Below are 543 nucleotides of genomic sequence, written 5' to 3' on the forward strand. Positions count from 1 at the left end.
ATGGAGGTGGTAGAGACCAGGCCTGCAGGGGATGGCACTTTCCAGAAGTGGGCATCTGTGGTGGTCTCTTCCGGGGAAGAACAGAGATACACATGTCATGTGAATCATAAGGGGCTGCCTGAAGTCATCACCCTGAGATGGGGTAAGGATTGGAAGTGAGCACAGAGACTATTCAGAAAGAGTGGCACTCCTCAGGGACAACTGGAAATGGTCAAGGCAGAGAGCCAGAAGTGAGATTGTCACTCTCCTTGCCTTCATTTCCCTTCCCAGAGCCTCCTGAACCCACCATTCCCATCATGGCTATTGTTATTGCTGTGGTTCTTGGAACTCTGCTTATGGGAGCAGTGACAACTTTTCTGATATGGAAGAAGAGGACTAGAGGTAAGGAAGGGGCAGGGTTGTAGTTCATATCTTCATAGGAACAACAAGCCTAAACTATGAGAGCACCTGCCATATGACAGCACATTTCATCAACACAACTGCACTTCATACATGGCAAATGTGTTGAGAGTAACTCCACTGTGAAGCATAAAGAAAATAATA

General features: G+C 47.1%; 1 protein-coding gene across 1 annotated transcript in view; it reads left to right on the forward strand.

Moving 5' to 3' along the window:
- LOC116074663 (saoe class I histocompatibility antigen, A alpha chain-like) overlaps positions 1–543 on the forward strand; it is a 3,808-nt gene continuing 3,265 nt past the window's right edge. Inside the window, exons 1-2 of the mRNA XM_031347395.1 lie at positions 1–142; positions 271–381. Coding sequence (XP_031203255.1) covers positions 1–142; positions 271–381 — 253 coding nt within the window. The remainder of the gene's footprint in view (positions 143–270; positions 382–543) is intronic.

The sequence above is a fragment of the Mastomys coucha genome, unplaced genomic scaffold, assembly GCF_008632895.1.
Source record: "Mastomys coucha isolate ucsf_1 unplaced genomic scaffold, UCSF_Mcou_1 pScaffold3, whole genome shotgun sequence".
In the NCBI taxonomy this organism is placed as follows: Eukaryota; Metazoa; Chordata; class Mammalia; order Rodentia; family Muridae; genus Mastomys; species Mastomys coucha.